At 41.0% G+C, this 22,166-nt stretch overlaps 2 protein-coding genes across 3 annotated transcripts in view; both read left to right on the top strand.

Annotated features, from left to right (window-relative positions):
- LOC104938998 (F-box only protein 28) overlaps positions 1-9,216 on the top strand; it is a 9,605-nt gene extending 389 nt beyond the window's left edge. The window contains 12 exon segments of the mRNA XM_027275834.1: positions 1,427-1,514; positions 1,517-1,535; positions 3,108-3,163; positions 3,166-3,242; positions 4,894-5,092; positions 8,422-8,466; positions 8,469-8,525; positions 8,528-8,593; positions 8,596-8,651; positions 8,653-8,673; positions 8,675-8,794; positions 9,088-9,216. Of these exon segments, the coding sequence (XP_027131635.1) occupies positions 1,427-1,514; positions 1,517-1,535; positions 3,108-3,163; positions 3,166-3,242; positions 4,894-5,092; positions 8,422-8,466; positions 8,469-8,525; positions 8,528-8,593; positions 8,596-8,651; positions 8,653-8,673; positions 8,675-8,794; positions 9,088-9,216 (933 nt within the window).
- A 1,450-nt stretch (positions 9,217-10,666) lies between these two features.
- fbxo28 (F-box protein 28) lies at positions 10,667-20,392 on the top strand. Of its 2 annotated transcripts, XM_027275843.1 has the most exons (5): positions 10,675-10,793; positions 11,018-12,262; positions 12,385-12,523; positions 14,192-14,387; positions 17,750-20,392. In XM_027275843.1, the coding sequence occupies exons 3-5, from the start codon at positions 12,470-12,472 to the stop codon at positions 18,265-18,267; spliced, it is 768 nt and encodes a 255-aa protein (XP_027131644.1). In that variant the 5' UTR covers positions 10,675-10,793; positions 11,018-12,262; positions 12,385-12,469; the 3' UTR covers positions 18,268-20,392. The 2 variants fall into 2 exon arrangements, with proteins under 2 accessions (XP_027131643.1, XP_027131644.1); XM_027275842.1 differs by lacking the exon at positions 11,018-12,262 and having other exon boundaries at positions 10,667-10,793.
- The last annotated feature ends 1,774 nt before the right edge of the window (positions 20,393-22,166 follow it).

Here is a 22,166-nt window from a genome sequence, read left to right as displayed (position 1 = left end):
TATCTATATATATATATATATATATATATATGTTATATGTATATGTATATATATATATATATATCTATATATATTATGTATGTATGTATGTATGTATTGTATGTATGTATGTATGTATTATTTTATATATATATATATATATATTATTTGTATATGTGTGTGTGTGTGTGTGTGTGTGTGTGGCTGGTGTTTTAAAGCCGCCGTTGAACGTCCGTGCAGCAGTCTCAGTGCAGCCGTGGCCCGCACTGCTTATTGTGCTGTTATCTAATTAGCAGGACAGCCGAGCTCAGCAGAGGCTGGAATAACGACACACACACACACACACACCACACACACAGTGTGGACAGGAAGGGAGGATGAACCGAGCTGTCTCCTCTGTACGTTCCTGCTCTGTGCCTGTCACTGTGTTTATTGAGCTTAGCTGGTCATTCAGTTTGCACTGCAGAGGAACATGACGCTTCAGTGTGCACATTTCAGCACAAATGGAATATAACATGCAGTTTGTTAGTAAAATATTTATACACACATTATTATTTTTTTATTCTCTTAGAATGAGCCTTTTATGTTGCGTGTGGAGCGGGTCCTCTACCGGAGTCGGCATCTTGTGCCACCATGTTTGTTCCAGTCAAAGGTCCACAGAGCGTAGCAGAGAAAGAAGATAAAGATGTTTGCTGCTTTGGTTCACTGTAATGTTTTTGTTTAAAGTTTGAGAAGGGAAATGACATCACGTGGCTAATCTTAGCTTTTTTTAGCATGCAGAACAGCTAGCTAAAGTCAACAACACAGCAACACGATGCAGAACAAGGAACAGTGACATTTACCATGAGCTGTAGTTTTACACAATATCTACCTGATTACACTTTGTAATATATGTATCTAAAGGAACCTCAATGACCTCACCACACTCCCCATGTGTTTCTAATGATGACCTCTTTGTGCACATGGAGGCCACCTAGTTCTCCTACCCACTTGGAACAGGAGGATTAAGCAGGGGGGTGGTTGAATCTGCACGGATGCATGAAGACTCCATATGAGGCCACATGGACTGGTGCAGAGTCGTGCCTCTTTAATAGGTTATTTTTATTATGCGAAGATGTCAACCTCACTGTGCCTTTCATGCCGTCCTTGCTTTGCATGAGCAGGTGCAATGGGCCCCTGGGCACAGACATGCTATAGAGCCCCTTCTAACCATCTTTTTAAGTCACTTCACACAGAGAGTCTTACTAAGGGGCCCCTTGGCCTGTTTGGGTCACCAGGCCTCTAATCAGCACACCTGACACGTTTGCATTGAGTCACAGAAACATAATTGAAAAAGAGAGGAGACATGCAGCTGACAGCTCTCAGCTTACTGAAGACATGTACAGAATCCTTTAGAATGTCAGATGACCTGTTGTTGATCTCTTTTCCTTTCATCCCTCTTCTCTAGGTCTGTAAGCGCATGGACATGATCTGCCAGCGTGTCCTGAATCAGGGCTTCCTGAAGGTGGAGCGGTACCACAGTCTGTGCCAGAGACAGTCAAAGCCCAGCTGCCCAGGTCAGTATCACACCAACACAGGCTCTGCAGGAGAAAACTGCTGCTGCTGACGGTGCCATGCACGTTTGTTTATCAACCATGTGTGGGCCCCTTGTGGTCAGTGGTGGTATTGCATTAAATCAGTAGAAGATTTAAAAAATGAATGTATATAGTTTGTTTTTTAAATCAAAAGATAAGATGTGTTTTATATATTCCTTTCCCCATGAAATTAATCATAAATAGGTTACAAATGGACAAGACAAAGCTGACTGCACCTAATAAGCTGGCTCTGAGCTTCCAACACGTCTGCACTCCCCCTGTAGTGAAAGCAGAACGTCAGCAGCAAACCAGCAGAGCAGCTTCAGTCTTCTCCACACTGAATGGGATGCTGCTGTGCACCTCACAGTGTAGACTGTAAGCTCTTATAGTACTAACACAACAGTAAGAGAAAGATTGGCATGAAGCCTGAAAGAATCCTTTGAGTCGCAGATTGTGAAGCCATGTGAAGGAAAAGCTGATCTGTGGTCAGTGGTCATCAGAAACACGAGGCAAAGAATGGAGCTCTGGGCAACCTTTATGAACATTTGAATTCTGACTCAATTTAATTTTTTTTAAGGTTTTTAATATCACTCCTAATGACTAGTCTATGAAAACTGTTAACAAACACAGGCTGGATCAAATATTGACTTCTAGTATTTTGAATTGTGCACAGTGGTGGTGAAGTGTTTAGGGTGACCCACCAATTCAGACTAATGTGTTGTGAATTACAATAAGACAAGACGGCTTTATTGATCCACCCGAAGAAATTCACTTGTTACAGCAGCTCACATAACAAGGTGGATCAGAAATATCTCCTGGATAAATCAAATGTTGGTGTCCTGGTGGCTCAGCTGATGAGTGCCTTGATGAGTGCACTCTATCAAGGCTGAGTCCTTCCTGCAGTGACCCGGTTCTGACTCCGGTCTGTGCTCCTTTGCTGTGTGTCGTTCCCCCTCTCCCTGCTTTCCTGTCTGTCTTCAGCTGTCTGTCTGTCTTCAGCTGTCCGCTTTCACAGTTGAAAGCCGTCCAGAGTTACTAGCGAGTCCTCTGAGTTAATTCAGCCACGTGTGATGCTACACTCCTGGTTAGCTGTTAGCGCCTCCATCTTATTGAGCTCTACATCCCTGTTTCCTTCTCCTCTCTTCAGCAAGGGTTCCACAGAAAGTATGCCAGCACTGCCTAGTGCTAATGTGCTGTTCTCAAGTTGTGAACAAGGAGCCATCACCCAATGTATTATGAAGTGTATGTATAACAGAAAAACAGCAAATCACTCATCTTCGTAGTTCAGTCCATGTTTGCACACACGACAGATGGAGCTTGGTTCAAAACCCCTGGAAAAAGTACTAAAAATACTAAAAACCGTGTTCAGGCTACTGTACTGGCTGCCAACCAACCACATGGTGCCATGGCAACTAAAGCTCACAGAAGCATGGTTGTGTTTTTTATTCATTTTTTTGTTCAAAGCGATCAGTCAGAAATGACAGTAAAGTTCATTTTAAATCAAATTGTCAGTTATAAGGCAGAGGACCTGAATCTGTTGTGAACTGTTTCCAGGCGAGAGTCAGGAGGGAGAAACCATTCACTGGCCCGTCACGCTGACACTGGCTGCCGTGGAGACGCTTCTCTCTGCTCAACATGACCTTCATGAAATACGTCGACTCAAACCTCTGCTGCTTCATCCCTGGAAAGGTCAGCTCTTCACACAAACAGCAGCAACAATTCCAGACAGGAGCATTTCAAAGGCTTCATTAAAAGTCTTCAGTGCGCTCTCATTAATTACTGTCTTTTTTTGATACTATGATGCGACATCTTAGGGTATAATCATCAATCAGTATAATAATATAATGTTCAAAAAATATTTAGGCCACTTATGTATATAAACAATTTGACTTTATTATTATTGAATGCATAAAACCTGGATACTGTATAGTAGAAGCACATTGAGTTTATTAGTACTATTACATATATTGTATTACTGGCATCAAATAGTTTTTAGTTCAATTATATTAAATCTATGTCATTCACCTGGATGGAAGTTTTCTGTGAAATTGAAATGCATGTCTTACATTTTGGCTAAACATTTGTGTAGGCCATCCCTGTTCAACTCTTGGACAGTTTAAGCGGGAGGCAGGTTTATTCCTATTGTGTTTCTCAATTTGCTAAAACACAATTTTCTGAAACCGTGCTCCATTTTCTGAAACATTAATCATATAACCTCCTCTTCAAGCACTATTTACAAAACAGATTTACCTTTGCTCAAAACCATGCACTGCTCTCAAATCATTAACATGCGATGAAAATGATATAGACTATCAGTCAGTAAACAATCACCAAAAAATAGAAAAACACATTGTTTCAATACGTAGTTTCGGGAGAGTACATTTTTAATTCAAAAACAAATTTCATATTTTTAATTTTCACCGTATTGTACCCTGCATCTCACAAACTTTTCCTTTGTCTCTGTGATACTGTATTCTTTCTTGTTCTTTGTTGATATGAACCTGCAACCAGTCAAAATCTATTGAGCAGTCAGTACTGTAAACATATGGAAAGCACAATTTCAGGGCCAGACAATTTGTTTATTGCAATTACAAAACCTGAACCTGTTCTCTTCTCTGAATGTCCTTACTATGCTGGACACAGAAAATCGTCTCAAATTGTGTTGCACTCTAAGTCCTGCTTCCCTCATTGTCAGTCCATGGACAAGAACATGCTCTATGATTGTTGCTTGAATTTCATCGGTATTTCCACTCTTTGTTTCCTCTTCCTCTTGTCTTCCTCTTCTTCTTTGTCTTCCTCTTCTTCTTTTTTGTCTTCCTCCTCTTCCTCCTCGTCCCCACCTCACATACACACTCGTCCTCTCCACATAGTTTCTTCTATCCATTCTCAGAGTTTCTCATTCCCACCTTCAACAACCTGTTTGCCTCTGATCTGGACTCATATTGTTTGTGTCACACATTTAAAAAACAAGTGAAATCAATTTTGGTGGTTGTGTTAATCCGTGACATGTCTGCTCTTTTGTATAAGTTTGGATGACATGTGCATTAGGTGCAGAATGTGTTTAGAGTTTTGCTGAAAAGTCTAAGTGAGATCTGCACATTGTGTTTTACCATGTGAAATGGTTTAAGCTATTGACGACCAGACTGAACAGTTAGCGAAATGGTTCAGGCAACTGAGAACTTTGCTCAGCCAATGGGTTTTAGTGTTGCAATTGAGAAAAACTGCGAAGATGATTTATTGTTGTTCAAGGACCATAATAGAGATTATCAGAATTTGTTTGTGTGTTCTCTGTTTCCCGTCTTAATTCCATGCCTGATCATGTGCTGTTGTGTGTTGTCAGGTGATAGATGAGATTTACCGCGTGCTGCGCTACGTGAACTCGACTCGAGCTCCCCAGCGAGCTCACGAGGTTCTGCCAGGGCTCAGGGATATCTCCTCCATGGCCATGGAGTACTTTGATGAGAAGATTGTCCCCATCCTGAAGAAGAAGCCTGCCAGGGGGCCGACCTGTCCGGCCGCCCTTATTGGGTCTGCACCAGGTAATGTAATGGTCCTGGCTCACGTGTTCATCTCCCAAAATCACCAAAATAGCTCTCAGTGCTTTTTGAGAGAGGGAGATTACAATAACGTGACGGAACATTGTGGTCATCATAGTACTGATGCTTTTACAACCCTTTGCTGAACCTCATTTCAACATTCTTTTCTGGTGTTGGACTTTGCGTGAAGGATGTAAATATGACTTCCTGTGTCCAGTATGTGACTTTAGGGACATGTAATAATTTCATTATGTTGCTGTATATAACGCGTTGACCACGATTTAAATTGCATGCTGTCTGGTCACATAAGGTTGGTTCCAGTTGCTAGTGGTGCATTATGATCATGACTCAGCTTTGCATGTAAATATCCTCAGGGATGCACACTCATCCAGCAGATGCCAAGTTCTTCAGTTCCCCGAGTTTGAGCATCCTTAGGGCGTAAATATTTAAAAAAGTGTTCTGGCCCTAAAAACTAAAGCAGTTATGTCCCGACCGAAATGTATATATGAAATATATATTTCCTGCACTGTTACATACAATAACCAGTATTGAATCAGTTTGGTTACTGGTGGCTCTCAATGCTAAATATTTATCATTTAAGGAACAATATTAGGGCTGCACTAACGATTATTTTAATAATCAATAATCTGTCTATTATTTTTTTTGATGAATCTGATTTTAAAAGAAAAGAAAAAAAAAGATTAATTTCCAACTAGGGTGGGCGATATATCGAATATACTCGATATCATGCGGCTTGTTTCTACGTGAGATGTATGAAATGACTATATCGCGACCATCGAGTACTTGTCATGTAAATGTTTTAAGCCGCGGCATTTAATTTTCTGGTGTTTTTGCTGTGTCACTCACTCCTGGTGCTGCTCACGCACGCAGCCACACTGCCCCCCACCCAGAAAAATCCCCTGCGCGCATGCGTACTTTTTGTATCCGGTGAGGAAAGAAGTGAAGAGCCCGAGCGAGTTAATTGAAGATGGAGACGGACGACTTGGTTCCGAAGAAAAAACAACTGCGGTCACGCCAGCCGTCTCTCGTTTTCGCGTGGTCACGTCAGCTGCTCCAATATTTTCAAGTGCGCCCTTATTGCCGACTTTATGGCAAATACTTTGAGAAAACTGGGAAAGTCAGCGCGAGTTTACTGCAGCGTGTGACACTTCCGGTTTTCAAAATAAGACGTGGGTGTTAAATTTATTAAAGGTTTATTTATAAAATATGAAGAATGGTTAAAATTTGATTTAAAAAAGTGTGTCTCATAAGCCAGTATGATCCTGCACTGCTTCAGTGCCTCATTGTACATTATGAATATATTAAAAATTCATAAAAAAATATGACAAGTGTTAAAATGCTATAAAAAGGGTGTGTCTCATACAGCAAGTGTAAATCTACTGTTCACATTGATTCTGAGCATTACAATGCTATCAAGGTAATAATGACATTATATTTATTAGAATAAACTACAAACACAACAAACAAAAATATCGAGATTATATCGTGTATCGCGATATAGCTTAAAAAATATCGGATATTGGTTACAGGCCATTCGTGCAGCCCTATTTCCAACCCTTTAAACAGTCTGACAATGCAGATTCACAGTGCAAAAAATCTTGGAAGAGCACAAACGGGTTGCTCCTTAAACATCCCTGAGCTGTTACAGTAATCATTTGAAAAAAAACAATAACAAATGGACTAACACAAAAAACATACACATGTATGCTTTACATCTGCCAAATATAGGCTTTCTTAAAATAAAGTGCACAAAGTGTTGAGGGGAACCTGTCATTCAATAAAAATAGTATTTCTGAGTTATTCTGTTTATTCTGCTCTGTGTGCTCCCTGGAAAAAGAACTAGTCTGCCTAGTTACGTATGTTACTTCGTCGCTGCGTATGGAGTCTGTCGAAACATCTATTTTTCCATTGGTCTTTTACACACGTGGAATGAACAACAAGGAAGGTCAGACAGACACAAAACTCTCCGTCTTCAGAGGAATCTCAGGAAAACAGTGCAAAAAACACATCTCTCCATCATAAACCGTTTATATAGAACAACTTTAGACTTTTTGGGCGGATCTTCCCAATCCGTCCCCCGAGTGTTAAAATGACCTGAGCTGTCAGAACAATAAATATTTAAAAACTTATTTGAAATTTAATTGTAAACTTAACAGTATTTGTTTGTCAGAAACTTGTTCTCTACACTACACACAAACTCTCACACACAGAACACACACGCACTCACTCTCCTCCCTTGTTCAACACAAATCAATAAAGAAATTTGTTGCCAACTCCTTCTAATAATTGAATTTTGTTGATTTTTATTGTTCGTTGTTGCAGCCCTAAACAATCTGTACGTTTGCTCGTAACAGTGGCATCTAGGGTCAAAAATGTACTGCAGTAAATCAAAACAGAGAGTCGCCCCATCTCTGGCAGAAGAGCTGAGTAGCTCCCACTGTTTACTGATGATGATTAAGCGATATGATTTGATAAAACCCACAGCTGTTGTAGATTATGTCTTCGGAAACTATTCGTGGGAACCACAATTGATGAATTTATATGTAGAAAAGTCAAAACGTGCGGCGGTCGGGATGCAAACCGACGTCCCATGGTTTAAAATGCACTTAACCATTCGATTGTCATAACACTGCTATGCTGCTAAGAGTATTTATGTATATTAAAATATATCCTGCTAATATAAAATTCGCAAAACTAACGATAACTCTTTTAGATTACTCAAGATTATTATAAATGTAAGCACGAGGAGAATAAAATCTGAGCATGAGAAGGAGAAAATCATGCTCTCAAACTGAAAATCCACACTCTTGAATAAAGATAGGCTCATTCTCCATACTTTGTCACTTTCTGCGATGGCACCTGTGGGTCAGGATCCAGTGTTTTAGGATGAATTAAGCATCCGCTCATGAGGTTTTTAGGTTGACTGGAATCGAAAGCTAACTCCATTATCAACTTTGTTTGCTTTCCATGGCTGAATATGTTACCTATCTGGCAACCTGAGCTTCAACAGGGCTGTGTGTGGGATCATACGAAACAAAAGTCAAGCAGGCCATTCAGTCCAGAGGGCAACTTTCAAAAGGACTTACTGACTGTAGTGTTGTCAAGAAGATCATATTTTAGTTGAGCATGTTTCATCATTCTCTGATGACAGCAAAGGTAATTCTATGATTATTGCAGCAAATATCTGACCAGACATGGTGATATATTAGATATACACAAAACTCAGCTGATGAAACTCTAAGTAGAAAAGACAGAGGTTACAATTTCCATCTAGTTTTGTGTGACTCTGACCCTCTGTGTTGTTCCCCCAGTGGCAGGTCCATCTACCTCCCTGACCACCATGTCCCTGCTGGCCGAACACAACCATCGCGCTCTGAGATGACCAAGGTGCAGCAACAGGTGAAGGTGAACGGGGCGTCGTGACGGTACTGAGGAGGGAGATGCAGGAAATCCGCGTCAAGCAGCTGGAGCAGCAGAAGCAACTGCAGACCAGGAGCAGAAGCTGCTGGAACAGACGCAGGTGATCGCCGAGCAGAAAGCGCCGCCTGGCTGAGCTGGAGCACAAAGCTCCGCGAACTGATGGACAGCACGCCGCTGCTATGGGAGGACCCAGGCCAGGCACAGCTGTCCCTCCCACGTCCAGCAGCACTACTGTGTCTTCCACCGCTGCCGCCAGCACGTCTGGTACTGTGTTGGGAAGCGGCAGCGTGGCCGTCGCCGCCTCTCTGCCCAGAGAGCAGGACGCGAGGAGGGTCATCACTCAAACGCACCAGAAAGAGCTCAGACCTGCCACGACAGTCCAAACCGCTGCCGCAGCAAGAAATAAGAGACTCAGTGTGTCATATAGTTGAGTTTTGTTTTTTTTTGGTCTCTGATCCGACTGATCACACTTATCTCCCCCCTCCCCCCCCACATTACTCATCACCTGTACTGTCTGAGATGAGTCAAGAGTATCCCTGTATGCTTTGCTTTACCAGTGTTCTCTATCTACTCTGTACGTCGACAAGAAGAAAAATACAACATCACCAGACTTCTCCTTCAAAGCTTCTGAGCCCACTATAACTAAATCAGAATATAGGCAGGTGGTCGGCCATTTGCAGCCATGAAGATATTTATTGAGGGTTACATTAAAAATGGCTGTACAGTTTTAATACCATGAAGTGTTTGGAAAGGTGTTTACTGTGTGTCACGGTATCTTTAGCTTATAAGCATGACAAACTTTACATATCTACATTTTATCCACACACACTTAGTTATACCTCTGTAATATATATGTATATGTATGTGTGTGTGTGTGTGTGTGTGTGTGTGTGTGGCTGGTGTTTTAAAGCCGCCGTTGAACGTCCGTGCAGCAGTCTCAGTGCAGCCGTGGCCCGCACTGCTTATTGTGCTGTTATCTAATTAGCAGGACAGCCGAGCTCAGCAGAGGCTGGAATAACGACACACACACACACACACACACACACAGTGTGGACAGGAAGGGAGGATGAACCGAGCTGTCTCCTCTGTACGTGCTCCTGCTCTGTGCCTGTCACTGTGTTTATATGAGCTTAGCTGGTCATTCAGTTTGCACTGCAGAGGAACATGACGCTTCAGTGTGCACATTTCAGCACAAATGGAATATAACATGCAGTTTGTTAGTAACATATTTATACACACATTATTATTTTTTTATTCTCTTAGAATGAGCCTTTTATGTCTGCGTGTGGAGCGGGTCCTCTTACACGGAGTCGGCCATCTTGTGCCACCATGTTTGTTCCAGTCAAAGGTCCACAGAGCGTAGCAGAGAAAGAAGATAAAGATGTTTGCTGCTTCTGGTTCACTGTAATGTTTTTAGTTTAAAGTTTGAGAAGGGAAATGACATCACGTGGCTAATCTTAGCTTTTATTAGCATGCAGAACAGCTAGCTAAAGTCAACAAACACAGCAACACGATGCAGAACAAGGAACAGTGACATTTACCATGAGCTGTAGTTTTACACAATATCTACCTGATTACACTTTGTAAATATATGTATCTAAAGGAACCTCAATGACCTCACCACACTCCCCATGTGTTTCTAATGATGACCTCTTTTGGCACATGGAGGCCACCATAGTTCTCCTACACACTTGGAACAGGAGGATTAAGCAGGGGGGTGGTTGAATCTGCACGAGATGCATGAAAAGACTCCATATGAGGCCACATGGACTGGTGCAAGAGTCGTGCTCTTTTAATAGAGTATTTTTATTATGCGAAGATGTCAACCTCACTGTGCCTTTCATGCAGTCCTTGCTTTGCATGAGCAGGTGCAATGGGCCCCTGGGCACAGACATGCTATAGAGCCCCTTCTAACCATCTTTTAAAGTCACTTCACACAGAGAGTCTTACTAAGGGGCCCCTTGGCCTGTTTGGTTCACCAGGCCTCTAATCAGCACACCTGACACGTTTGCATTGAGTCACAGAAACAATAATTGAAAAAGAGAGGAGACATGCAGCTGACAGCTCTCAGCTTACTGAAGACATGTACAGAATCCTTTAGAATGTCAGATGACCTGTTGTTGATCTCTTTTCCTTTCATCCCTCTTCTCTAGGTCTGTAAGCGCATGGACATGATCTGCCAGCGTGTCCTGAATCAGGGCTTCCTGAAGGTGGAGCGGTACCACAGTCTGTGCCAGAGACAAGTCAAAGCCCAGCTGCCCAGGTCAGTATCACACCAACACAGGCTCTGCAGGAGAAAACTGCTGCTGCTGACGGTGCCATGCACGGTTTGTTTATCAACCATGTTTGGGCCCCTTGTGGTCAGTGGTGGTATTGCATTAAATCAGTAGAAGATTTAAAAAATGAATGTATATAGTTTGTTTTTTTAAATCAAGATAAGATGTGTTTTAATATATTCCTTTCCCCATGAAATATAATCATAAATAGGTTACAAATGGACAAAGACAAAGGCTGACTGCACCTAAATAAGCTTGGCTCTGAGCTTCCAACACGTCTGCACTCCCCCTGTAGTGAAAGCAGAACGTCAGCAGCAAACCAGCAGAAGCAGCTTCAGTCTTCTCCACACTGAATGGGATGCTGCTGTGCACTCACAGTGTAGACTGTAAGCTCTTATAGTACTAACACAACAGTAAGAAGAAGATTGGCATGAAGCCTGAAAGAATCCTTTGAGTCGCAGATGTGAAGCCATGTGAAGGAAAAGCTGATCTGTGGTCAGTGGTCATCAGAAACACGAGGCAAAGAATGGAGCTCTGGGCAAACCTTTATGAACATTTGAATTCTGACTCAATTATAATTTTTTTTAAAGGTTTTTTAATATCACTCCTAATGACTAGTCTATGAAAACTGTTAACAAACACAGGCTGGATCAAATGTTGACTTCTAGTATTTTGAATTGTGCACAGTGGTGGTGAAGATGTTTAGGGTGACCCACCTAATTCAGACTAATGTGTTGTGAATTACAATAAGACAAGACAGGCTTTATTGATCCACACCGAAGAAATTCACTTGTTACAGCAGCTCACATAAACAAGGTGGATCAGAAATATACTCCTGGATAAATAAATGTTGGTGTCCTGGTGGCTCAGCTGATGAGTGCCTTGATGAGTGCACTCTATCAAGGCTGAGTCCTTCCTGCAGTGACCCGGTTCTGACTCCGGTCTGTGGTCCTTTGCTGTGTGTCGTTCCCCCTCTCCCTGCTTTCCTGTCTGTCTTCAGCTGTCTGTCTGTCTTCAGCTGTCCGCTTTCACAAGTTGAAAGCCGTCCAGAGTTACTAGCGAGTCCTCTGAGTTAATTCAGCCACGTGTGATGCTACACTCCTGGTTAGCTGTTAGCGCCTCCATCTTATTGAGCTCTACATCCCTGTTTCCTTCTCCTCTCTTCAGCAAGGGTTCCACAGAAAGTATGCCAGCACTGCCTAGTGCTAAGTGCTGTTCTCAAGTTGTGAACAAGAGAGCCATCACCCAATGTATTATGAAGTAGTATGTATAACAGAAAAACAGCAAATCACTCATCTTCGTAGTTCAGTCCATGTTTGCACACAGACAGATGGAGCTTGGTGTCAAAACCCCTGGAAAAAGTACTAAAAATACTAAAAACAGTGTTCAGAGCTACTGTACCTGGCTGCCAACCAACCACATGGTGCCATGGCAACTAAAGCTCACAGAAAGCATGGTTTGTGTGTTTTATTCATTTTTTTTCAAAGCGATCAGTCAGAAATGACAGTAAAGTTCATTTTAAATCAAAGTTGTCAGTTATAAGGCAGAGGACCTGAATCTGTTGTGAACTGTTTCCAGGCGAGAGTCAGAGAGGAGAAACCATTCACTGGCCCGTCACGCTGACATCCTGGCTGCCGTGGAGACGCGTCTCTCTCTGCTCAACATGACCTTCATGAAATACGTCGACTCAAACCTCTGCTGCTTCATCCCTGGAAAGGTCAGCTCTTCACACAACAGCAGCAACAATTCCAGACAGGAGCATTTCAAAGGCTTCATTAAAAGTCTTCAGTGCGCTCTCATTAATTACTGTCTTTTTTTGATACTATGATGCGACATCTTAGGGTATAATCATCAATCAGTATAATAATATAATGTTCAAAAAATATTTAGGCCACTTATGTATATAAACAATTTGACTTTATTATTATTGAATGCATAAACCTGGATACTGTATAGTAGAAGCACATTGAGTTTATTAGTACTATTACATATATTGTATTACTGGCATCAAATAGTTTTTAAGTTCAATTATATTAAATCTATGTCATTCACATGGATGGAAGTTTTCTGTGAAATTGAAATGCATGTCTTACATTTTGGCCTAAACATTTGTGTAGGCCATCCCTGTTCAACTCTTGACAGTTTAAGCGGGAGGCAGGTTTATTCCTATTAGTGTTTCTCAATTGCTAAAACACAATTTCTGAAACCGTGCTCCATTTTCTGAAAACATTAATCATATAACCTCATCTTCAAGCACTATTTACAAAACAGATTTACCTTTGCTCAAAACCATGCACTGCTCTCAAATCATTAACATAGCGATGAAAATGATATAGACTATCAGTCAGTAAACAATACACCAAAAAATAGAAAACACATTGTTCAATACGTAGTTTTCAGGGAGAAGTACATTTTTAATTTCAAAACAAATTTCATATTTTTATATTTTCACAGTATTGTACCCTGCATCTCACAAACTTGTCCTTTGTCTCTGTGATACTGTATTCTTGTTCTTGTTCTTTGTTGATATGAACCTGCAACCAGTCAAAATCTATTGAGCAGTCAGTACTGTAAACATATGGAAAGCACAATGTTCAGGGCCAGACAATTTGTTTATTGCAATTACAAAACCTGAACCTGTTCTCTTCTCTGAATGTCCTTACTATGCTGGACACAGAAAATCGTCTCAAATTGTGTTGCACTCTAAGTCCTGCTTCCCTCATTGTCAGTCCATGGACAAGAACATGCTCTATGATTGTTGCTTGAATTTCATCGGATATTTCCACTCTTTGTCTTCCTCTTCCTCTTTGTCTTCCTCTTCTTCTTTGTCTTCCTCTTCTTCTTTTTTGTCTTCCTCCTCTTCCTCCTCGTCCCCACCTCACATACACACTCGTCCTCTCACATAGTTTCTTCTATCCATTCTCAGAGTTTCTCATTCCCACCTTCAACAACCTGTTTGCTCTCTGATCTGACTCATATTGTTTGTGTCACACCATTTAAAACAAGTGAAATCAATTTTGAGTGGTTGTGTTTAATCAGTGACATGTCTGCTCTATTTGTATAAGTTTGGATGACATGTGCATTAGAGTGCAGAATGTGTTTAGAGTTTTGCTGAAAAGTCTAAGTGAGATCTGCACATTGTGTTTTACCATGTGAAATGGTTTAAGCTATTGACGACAGACTGAACAGTTAGCGAAATGAGTTCAGGCAACTGAGAACTTTGCTCAGCCAATGGGTTTTAGTGTTTTAGCAATTGAGAAAAACTGAGAAGATGATTTATTGTTGTTCAAGAACCATAATAGAGATTATCAGAGATTTGTTTGTGTGTTTCTGGTTTCCCGTCTTAATTACCATGCCCTGATCATGTGCTGTTGTGTGTTGTCAGGTGATAGATGAGATTTACCGCGTGCTGCGCTACGTGAACTCGACTCGAGCTCCCCAGCGAGCTCACGAGGTTCTGCAGGAGCTCAGGGATATCTCCTCCATGGCCATGGAGTACTTTGATGAGAAGATTGTCCCCATCCTGAAGAAGAAGCTGCCAGGGGCCGACCTGTCCGGCCGCCTTATTGGGTCTGCACCAGGTAATGTAATGGTCCTGGCTCAACGTGTTCATCTCCCAAAATCACCAAAATAGCTCTCAGTGCTTTTGAGAGAGGGAGATTACAATAACGTGACGGAACATTGTGGTCATCATAGTACTGATGCTTTTACAACCCTTTGCTGAACATCATTTCAACATTCTTTTCATGGATGTTGGACTTTGCGTGAAGGATGTAAATATGACTTCCTGTGTCCAGTATGTGACTTTAGGGAACATGTAATAATTTCATTATGTTGCTGTATATAACGCGTTGACCACGATTTAAATTGCATGCTGTCTGGTCACATAAGGCTTGGTTCCAGTTGCTAGTTGGTGACATTATGATCATGACTCAGCGTTGGCATGTAAATATCCTCAGGGATGCACACTCATCCAGCAGATGCAAGTTCTTCAGTTCCCCGAGTTTGAGCATCCTTAGGGCGTAAATATTTAAAAAAGTGTTCTGGCCCTAAAAACTAAAGCAGTTATGTCCAGACCAGAAATGATATATATGAAAATATATATTTCCTGCACTGTTACATACAATACCAGTATTGAATCAGTTTGGTTACTGGTTGGCTCTCAATGCTAAATATATTATCATTTAAGGAACAATATTAGGGCTGCAACTAACGATTATTTTAATAATCAATTAATCTGTCTATTATTTTTTTTGATGAATCTGATTTTAAAAGAAAAGAAAAAAAAAGATTAATTTCCAACTAGGGGTGGGCGATATATCGAATATACTCGATATATCGCGGCTTGTTCTACGTGAGATGTATGAAATGACTATATCGCGACCATCGAGTACTTGTCATGTAAATGTTTTAAGCCGTCGGCATTTAATTTTCTGGTGTTTTGCCTGTGTCACTCACTCCTGGTGCTGCTCACAGCACGCAGCACACTGCCCCGCCCACCCAGAAAAATCCCCTGCGCGCATGCGTACTTTTTGTATCCGGTGAGGAAAGAAGTGAAGAGCCCGAGCGAGTTAATTGAAGATGGAGACGGACGACTTGGTTCCGAAGAAAAACAACTGCGGTCACGCCAGCCGTCTCTCGTTTTCGCGTGGTCACGTCAGCTGCTCCAATATTTTCAAGTGCGCCCTTATTGCCGACTTTATGGCAAATACTTTGAGAAAACTGGGAAAGTCAGCGCGAGTTTACTGCAGCGTGTGGACACTTCCGGTTTTCAAAATAAGACGTGGGTGTTAAATTTATTAAAGGTTTATTTATAAAATATGAAGAATGGTTAAAATTTGATTTAAAAAAGTGTGTCTCATAAGCCAAGTATGATCCTGCACTGCTTCAGTGCTCATATGTACATTATGAAATATATTAAAAATTCATAAAAAATATGACAAGTGTTAAAATGCTATAAAAAGAGGTGTGTCTCATACAGCAAGTGTAAATCTACTGTTCTACATTGATTCTGAGCAATTACAATGCTATCAAGGTAATAATGACATTATTATTTATTAGAAATAAACAATACAAAACAACAACAACAAAAATATCGAGATATATATCGTGTATCGCGATATAGCTTAAAAATATCGAGATATTGGTTACAGGCCATATCGTGCAGCCCTATTTCCAACCCTTTAAACAGATCTGACAATGCAGATTCACAGTGCAAAAAATCTTGGAAGAGCACAAACGGGTTGCTCCTTAAACATCCCTGAGCTGTTACAGTAATCATTTGAAAAAACAATAACAAATGGACTAACACAAAAAACATACACATGTATGCTTTACATCTGCCAAATATAGGCTTTCTTAAAATAAAGTGCACAAAGTGTTGAGGGGAACCTGTCATTCAATAAAAATAGTATTTCTGAAGTTATTCTGTTTATTCTGCTCTGTGTGCTCCCTGGAAAAAGAAACTAGTCTGCCTAGTTACGTATGTTCATTCGTCGACTGCGTATGGAGTCTGTCGAACATCTATTTTTCCATTGGTCTTTTACACGGTGGAATTGAACAACAAGGAAGAGTCAGACAGACACAAACATCTCCGTCTTCAGAGGAATCTCAGGAAAACAGTGCAAAAACACATCTCTCCATCATAAACCGTTTATATAGAACAACTTTAGACTTTTTGGGCGGATCTGCCCAATCCGTCCCCAGAGTGTTAAAATGACCTGAGCTGTCAGAACAATAAATAATTTAAAACTTATTTGAAATTTAATTGTAAACTTAACAGTATTTGTTTGTCAGAACTTGTTCTCTACACTACACACAAACTCTCACACACAGACACACACGCACTCACTCTCTCTCCCTTTGTTCAACAACAAATCAATAATGAAATTTGTTGCCAACTCTTCTAATAATTGAATTTTGTTGATTTTTATTGATTCGTTGTTGCAGCCCTAAACAATCTGTACGTTTGCTCGTAACAGTGGCATCTAGTGGTCAAAAATAGTACTGCAGTCCAAATTCAAAACAGAGAGTCGCCCCATCTCTGGCAGAAAGAGCTGAGTAGCTCCCACTGTTTACTGATGATGATTAAGCGATATGATTTTGATAACCCACAGCAGTGTTGTAGATTATGTCTTCGGAAACTATTCGTGGGAAACAATTGATGAATTTATATGTAGAAAAGTCAAAAGTGCGGCGGTCGGGATGCAAACCGACGTCCCATGGTTTAAAATGCACTTAACCATTCGATTGTCATAACACTGCTATGCTGCTAAGAGTATTTATAGTATATAAAATATATCCTGCTAATATAAAATTCGAAAAACTACGATAACTCTTTTAGGATTACTCAAGATTAATTATAAATGTAAGCACGAGGAGAATAAATCTGAGCATGAGAAGGAGAAATCATGCTCTCAAACTGAAAATCCACACTCTTGAATAAAGATAGGCTCATTCTTCCATACTTTGTCACTTTCTGCGATGCACTGTGGGTCAGGATCCAGTGTTTTAGGATGAATTAAGCATCAGCTCATGAAGGTTTTTAGGTTGACTGGAATCGAAAGCTAACTCCATTGATCAACTTTGTTTGCTTCCATGGCTGAAGTATGTTACATATCTGGCAACCTGAGCTTCAACAAGGGCTGTGTGTGGGATCATACGAAACAAAAGTCAAGCAGGCCATTCAGTCCAGAGGGCAACTTTCAAAAGGACTTACTGACTGTAGTGTTGTCAAGAAGATCATATTTTAGTTGAGCATGTTTCATAAATCTCTGATGACAGCATGGTAATTCTATGATTTAATGCAGCAAATATCTGACCAGAACATGGTGATATATTAGATATACACAAAACTCAGCTGATGAACTCTAAGTAGAAAAGACAGAGGTTACAATTTCCATCTAGTTTTGTGTGACTCTGACCCTCTGTGTTGTTCCCCCAGTGGCAGGTCCATCTACCTCCCTGACCACCATGTCCCTGCTGGCCAAGAACACACCATCGCGCTCTGAGATGACCAAGGTGCAGCAACAGGTGAAGGTGAACGGGGCGTCGATGACGGTACTGAGGAGGGAGATGCAGGAAATCCGCGTCAAGCAGCTGGAGCAGCAGAAGCAACTGCAGGACCAGGAGCAGAAGCTGCTGGAACAGACGCAGGTGATCGCCGAGCAGAACGCCCGCCTGGCTGAGCTGGAGCACAAGCTCCGCGAACTGATGGACAGCAGCGCCGCTGCTATGGGAGGACCCAGGCCAGGCACAGCTGTCCCCTCCACGTCCAGCAGCACTACTGTGTCTTCCACCGCTGCCGCCAGCACGTCTGGTACTGTGTTGGGAAGCGGCAGCGTGGCCGTCGCCGCCTCTCTGCCCAGAGAGCAGGACGGCGAGGGAGGGTCATCACTCAAACGCACCAGAAAGAGCTCAGACCTGCCACGACAGTCCAAACGGCTGCGCAGCAAGAAATAAGAGACTCAGTGTGTCATATAGTTGAAGTTTTGTTTTTTTTGGTCTCTGATCCGACTGATCACACCTTATCTCCCCCCTCCCTCCCCACATTACTCATCACCTGTACTGTCTGAGATGAGTCAAGAGTATCCCTGTATGCTTTGCTTTACCAGTGTTCTCTATCTACTCTGTACGTCGACAAGAAGAAAAATAACATCACCAGACTTCTCCTTACAAAGCTTCTGAGCCACTTAACTAAATCAGAATATAGGCAGGTGGTCGGCCATTTGCAGCCATGAAGACTATTTATTGAGGGTTACATTAAAATGGCTGTACAGCTTTTTAATGTCCACACTTTTCTAAGAGGCTCGTATGTCAGTCGATTAGGATAATAGAAGTCATGTTGATGCAGTTCCTGTTTGTGAAATCAGATCTACTCAGAGATTTTATTTCAGAAAAACATGCGTCATGACAGGCCTTAAATTACAGCATGTTATCAGTAATCAGCGATCTCCTTCCAGAGATCTCCACTTTCCACACAGGCCAGAATCCACAAGCGTTCATTTCATTCACAGTAGCTTCTTCCTAACTTCGGCCAAGTGCAATAAAATGATCTACAAAGTAATAAGTAATTTATATTCCTTGCCAGAAGCCTGGTTGGTCTATCCAAAATTGCTGCTCAGGTCAGTTCAGTCTAATCAGTTCTTGAATCACCATTAAAAACAAGGCAGCAGTGTTCAGGGAGTGTTAGTCAGACATCACCTGCTGACTCTTGCCTTCCCTGCCTGGGAGAGGATGCAGTGTGGAGCTACACAGACTTTTCTTTCCACTGTGCCTCAGCAACCACTGACAGATATCATTGTTCTCTGATTCTTAGAAATGCAGCAGTGATAAGTGTGTGTGTGTGTGTACCTTTTTAAGCTCTGGTGTTCCTGAAAGCACCGGCTGTGAATGCTTACTTGATAAGTTAGCGTATGTACTACGTTAGGGAGGACAAACAGACAATGTAACTTCTCTGCAATGTTAAAACTGTGGATCATACAGTGTTTCTACATATTACAGCCTATTTACTACAGGAACACTACACGAGTGTCTGTTTCCAGTTTCATAAAATAAACTCGAGGACAGAGCTTTCAGTTTGGTCTATTTCCATGGACAGACAAGAGTACTGTCAGCTGTGGTTTGAAGTTTTCTAGAGACAGAGAGCAAGATCATCATGTAAAGTGTTGACATGATATCAGACTGCTCCAACACACGCCTGCTTTCTCAGACATTTGGTGGCTATTAGTTTTAAATGGGTAGAAATGGAGAAACTCACTTGTATGGTCAACGTAGGGGTGATCTGATATAAAACGTGACCTGTATGTTATAACATTCAGTGGTCTGCCCACGTAAATCACACATTGTCTCACTTCATCTCTTGTGCCATGCAAATAGTTTTGTTCTCGTTCAGAGAGGATTCTCTGAGACTTCTGCCTCCACTTCAAATCAAGTGAATTGACTTTGGCCTAGCTGCATGGACAGATGGCACCAGAGGGAAGTAAGATAATACGCTGCCATGTTTTTTTTCAGTGTTCAAACATCAACTTTAAAATGGAAGTTTATCGTCCATGCACCAGAACTGTTCTGGTTTGCTGTGACAGTTTCTCCAGCAGTTGTTGAAAATGGTTGTCTCAGCTCCTCCACGTGCAGCGGTACTCTTCCCCCTCCTGTACAAACTCATCTCTCGCCTTGTTAGGCTAGGTTAGCTGTGAGCCCATATTGTGGCAGCACTTTTTTGTTTTGTTCGTTTGAAACTTTTCTGTTGTTTTGGATGACCTGAACCACTCATGGCATGAACATTTGGTAAAGAAACTTTGGAAAATGCAGTTCACGTCTTTGTGAACACTAGCGTGTATTATGACACTGGGCAGAAAAACTCAAGATGTAATCTAGTGGCTTAATTTGAGACTGCGTCTCAGTTTAGAGAAATTTACTGTAATCTTCATGTACTTAAAGTTGTAGATTGTGAATTATTTCATGTATGTATACCAAGAAAACTATCTTTTGAGTTGGCCAACTTGGGGCTGACTGTACGGTTTTGTTGCACACATTACTGTTACAAATGTACAAATCAAACCTATTAAAGTTCAACTTAACTTATCCACATATCTCTGTATGTTTACACTCAGCACAAGCTCTGTTTTAGAGGTAGTGTTCTGCATTCTTACAGCCATACCACCCTGAATACACCCAATCTTGTCTTATTCTCACCCACTATGGGTCCATTTGTATTGCTTATGCACAGTGTGACGGGGCACTCCAGACCAACACCAGACTAACAGTGTGCAGTTGTGCCAGGAGCTCACGGAGGCGCTCTGAGCTCAATGCTGCATTCACCTTTTTCACCATCTTGTTTGGCATCAAATACGACTCATGGTTTCACACAGCCTCCACAGAAATCCTTAAAAGTTTGTGAATTTGAGGGGGGGAAAAGTCAAGGTCTTGAAAGTTGACATAAATACACATGTGTCATTAAACTACTTGAATTTATATTTATACAAGAATAGAAATTGACATTTTTTTCAAAGTTAATAAATACAGTATTAAAACAAATGATTCTAAAAATAATAATTAACCTTGATCCATGTCTAAAATGTTGAGAGTCCTTCAAAAATGTTTGATTTGATGTTTTATGATTGTTCAATGTTCTACCAAAGTTATTTAAAAAGTTTGTGAGTAAACACTAAAATAAGGTGGAGGTGACTTTAAATTTGTGGTATTGTGACAACCTGAAGTCGGACTATTTGTTTATGTAAAAATATCATTAGTGTAGCTTTAAAATGTGACGAGCAAACGTGGAATGCAGACAGCAGAGGGTGGAACCTTTTTGTCTACATTCCAAGTTCAGGTCACGTAGCAGAATGTAAACAGAGATGTTGGATGTTGGATTAGAGAAGGCGCACAATTCATATTCTTTTCAATCATTTTCTTGCTGTCTCAGATTCATGGAACAAAACAGGAAGTGTTCCATTGTTTTCATATCCTCCAGCTGCAGCAGCCCTGCACTTAGATAAGCTGAGGCACAGCAGTGTTACTAAATGTTCCAGCCAGAGAGGCGTGTCTGCAGCTGCTCACAAACTGTCACATGCACTGAATGAAAAATGTCTTCTTTCTCTTCTAAATGTTTCTCATATCAAAGTCAGTCAGTTATATCAAATAATTCATAATTTATCCAGAAAATATTGCAAAATTCAAGAAGAGTTGCAACTAGTATTTGTTTGATATTCCTTATCCTTGCTGATACTGTGAATTTATATCTGTGGAATACAAATACTTAATATGTATCTCATTCTGCACGCTCCCTTTTCAAAATGAAAGAGAAATAATAAGAACTTTGTTTTTCTAAGAAAAAAAACAAACAAAAGTTCAATAAGTAGCAGATATACATGAATGTTTCACCATTGTGCTCCAGGTTCTAATAATTCAGCCATTTCATATGTTGTTATTCATCAACAGATATTTATTAATTTAACAGGAACAATAATGGAAATGAGATGCAGCAAAGATCCCCACCTGGAATCAAACTAGGGATTTTACTATGACATGGTATGTGGCAGACCGTTAAAGTTTTGACAGTCTTATTGAGTTAGTTTTTGATTTGTAGTCCATGTTGTGGTTCTTCTTAAAGGATACAAAAGGGACAGGGTTAATGAATGAGAATAACAGCAACTTTCTACCACAGTAATTGTGTTGGCCTGATTACACTCTCCCAGTTGTACCACTTAGGCCTGATGAGATCCCTCTGGGCCTCATCTGAATACTCCTTTGTTGAGCAAGCAACTGAGGAAATTCTCAGGCTCTTGTATCTCACATCTCACACTGATTCTCTTTCATTGACACACACACACTAAGTCCTAAGTTATCTAGGATAGGCTCCA

This window comes from Larimichthys crocea, unplaced genomic scaffold (assembly GCF_000972845.2).
Source record: "Larimichthys crocea isolate SSNF unplaced genomic scaffold, L_crocea_2.0 scaffold220, whole genome shotgun sequence".
In the NCBI taxonomy this organism is placed as follows: Eukaryota; Metazoa; Chordata; class Actinopteri; family Sciaenidae; genus Larimichthys; species Larimichthys crocea.
Note: the sequence above shows the minus strand (reverse complement) of the source record. Positions and strands in the feature narration are given on the sequence as shown.

What these genes read in the sequence shown, in the direction of transcription:
- fbxo28 (XM_027275842.1), top strand. Translation starts at nt 10,696, where the DNA reads ATGGACATGATCTGCCAGCGTGTCCTGAATCAGGGCTTCCTGAAGGTG. An exon ending in GTCAAAGCCCAGCTGCCCAG is followed by an intron (nt 10,794 to 12,384) that starts GTCAGTATCACA and finishes AACTGTTTCCAG; the next exon opens with GCGAGAGTCAGAGAGGAGAA. An exon ending in CCTTATTGGGTCTGCACCAG is followed by an intron (nt 14,388 to 17,749) that starts GTAATGTAATGG and finishes TTGTTCCCCCAG; the next exon opens with TGGCAGGTCCATCTACCTCC.